The sequence below is a fragment of the Gadus morhua genome, chromosome 15, assembly GCF_902167405.1.
Source record: "Gadus morhua chromosome 15, gadMor3.0, whole genome shotgun sequence".
Classification (NCBI taxonomy): domain Eukaryota; kingdom Metazoa; phylum Chordata; class Actinopteri; order Gadiformes; family Gadidae; genus Gadus; species Gadus morhua.
In genome coordinates this window covers 1,068,882-1,071,381 of record NC_044062.1, presented here as the reverse complement: position 1 = coordinate 1,071,381, position 2,500 = coordinate 1,068,882, and the positions used below count along the sequence as shown (strand labels likewise).

At 46.1% G+C, this 2,500-nt stretch overlaps 1 protein-coding gene across 8 annotated transcripts in view; it reads left to right on the top strand.

Annotated features, from left to right (window-relative positions):
- Window positions 1-2,500, top strand: part of ldb1a (LIM domain binding 1a) — a 23,066-nt gene that overhangs the window by 3,362 nt on the left and 17,204 nt on the right. For all 8 annotated transcript variants that reach the window (XM_030379068.1, XM_030379069.1, XM_030379070.1 and 5 more), the window contains one exon: window positions 1-78. This exon is cut by the window's left edge. In XM_030379068.1, coding sequence (XP_030234928.1) covers window positions 51-78 — 28 coding nt within the window. In that variant the 5' untranslated portion in view covers window positions 1-50. The remainder of the gene's footprint in view (window positions 79-2,500) is intronic.

Genomic DNA, 2,500 nt, shown 5'->3' with positions numbered 1-2,500 from the left:
TGGACTGAACGCAGCTGTTTCGTTCCGAGCAAAGCCCAACATGTGAGAAGATGTCTGTTGGAGGTTGTGCTTGTCCTGGTGAGTACTACAGACACACACGCACATGCACAAACACACACACAGACACACACGCACACACACACATACAGTATACCCCTCAATTACCCCTTATTGCTCTCTCTCTCTGACTTGTTTTAGAGCTTTTCTAACTCATTCTAAGACGCTATTTGCCACCTCTCCCCTACCCTCATACTCCACTTGGGTAAAAATGAGTTCCAAAACAACTTCTGTATTATGGTAGTGTGTGTGTGTGTGTGTGTGTGTGTGTGTGTGTGTGTGTGTGTGTGTGTGTGTGTGTGTGTGTGTGTGTGTGTGTGTGTGTGTGTGTGTGTGTGTGTGTGTGTGAGTGCCTGTGTTTAACTGTTGTGCTGCGTTCTTTAGACATGTTCTGAAAATAAACTGCACTTTTGGAGTTAGGTATCTGTCCTTTACCGAAACCTCAGAATAACAGATCAATTGCCAGATCAATTCCTCCCTGAGTGGTGCCACTTAGAAAAACAGTGGAAACCAATCACCATATCTGTTTAGTTGGTGTAGCCCCTTTACCGTGTGGTTGATGGCCATCTAAAGAGTGAAACAAGCTTTCCTTCTAGTCAATAGCAGTGTGCCCCCTGGTAAGTGAAGGGTAACCGTAACCCCCCTGAGGACTAGATCCAACGGATCCCATGTTGAGAACATTTCACACTTTCTGGGACTTTTATAAAAAAAAATGTTTGACTCAGGAGAACACCTAGAGGCTCTGGAGAGCCTCAGGAACATTTTGGACCTCGCAACGACGCGGTACCAGGGGACGAGCGAGCAACACGCAGAGTAGGGGAGAGAGGGGGGGAGAGAGAGAGGAACAGGGAGAAATTGAATCTCTGTGTCCGCTCCGGGATAGTACAGCTGGCAGATTGAATTAGGGTGTCAGTATCATTTTAATGGTCCTGCCCGGATTCAATGGTGGTATCAGCAAGAAATATATTAGAGGAGACTCCGTTTGATATTCCTCTCGTCTATCTGCTCCCAGCGATATCTTTCTCTCCCTCACTCCTTCCCTCCTCGACCCCTCCCCTCTCTCTCCCCTCTCTCTTTCTGCTGCGAAGTAGTACTTTATCTGCTATGTTTCCTACCCTCAGCCTGCTGAGCCTTAGCTGTAGACTGGAGAGGAATAATGGTATCCACATGTTCACATGTCTAGGAAGGTGGTCCAGCACACACACACACACACACACACACCACACACACACACACACACACACACACACACACACACACACACACACACACACACACACACACACACACACATACACACAAATGCACACACAAACACACAAAGCTTTTGACACATATTCATAAATGGGACATCCACATCTTGTTGGGGCAGGTTTAGGGTAGTACATCTTTCAGAAAAAACCTACAGTACAGCATTTGTGTTTCTGTGTGTATAGAGAATGTTTGTGTGTGTGTGTGTGACTGTGTGTATTTCCTTGTGTATAGATGCATGTGTGTGTATGTATGTGTGTGTGTGTGTGTGTGTGTGTGTGTGTGTGTGTGTGTGTGTGTGTGTGTGTGTGTGTGTGTGTGTATGTGCGTGTGTGTGTTTGTGTGCGTGTGTGACTGTGTATTTCCTTGTGTATAGATGCATGTGTGTGTACGTGTGTGTGTGGTGTGTGTGGTGTGTGTGTGGGTGTGTGTGTGTGTGTGTGTGTGTGTGTGTGTGTGTCTGTGTGTGTGTGTGTGTGTGTGTGTGTGTGTGTGTGTGTGTGTGTGTGTGTGTTCATGTTTGATGTCATTGGGTTTTTCAGAAGGCTGGTTTGTTTACATTCTTGTTACATGGTGGCCAGACTGCTCCTCTCCGTTCCTCCTTTGTGATAGCAGCATGTGAACAGTCCTACTTTTCATATTCTCCCATAACACACACTTTACTCCCCTCTCCCTTACGTCTGTATTTTACTTGTGATGAATCCTGAAAATGTCACTTCATCCCCCTACCAGAACGTCTATTTATTTTCAGAACTGTATTTCCAACAATAATTTGTTCTTATGTGCGTAAGTGCAGGTATCCATTAAAACATGGTAGATGGGAATCTGTGATGTAACAAGATGTCTGCCTGCCCATGTTCATGGGGTCTATATAAACGTGTCGTATCGGTGTAATGGTATTACACCGACATGTTGTGGACAACATGTCGTTGTCCACACACTGGATTTCATTCCAACAAAGCTTCCAATCTGAAGTGGAGAATGCTTCAGCAATAAAATGGCAGTGATCTGTTCTAACATGGTGCGGTGGAGCAATCACGTCCTTTGTTCGGACTAAATGGTAAAAATAGAACTGGCTGTGAGTTGAACACCCCCCCCCCCCCCCCCCCCCCCCTCTATTCTCTCTCTCATCCTCATACGCACACATATTCAAGCTGGCGCTCTCGCTCCAGTCTCTCACCCATCTCCCTTT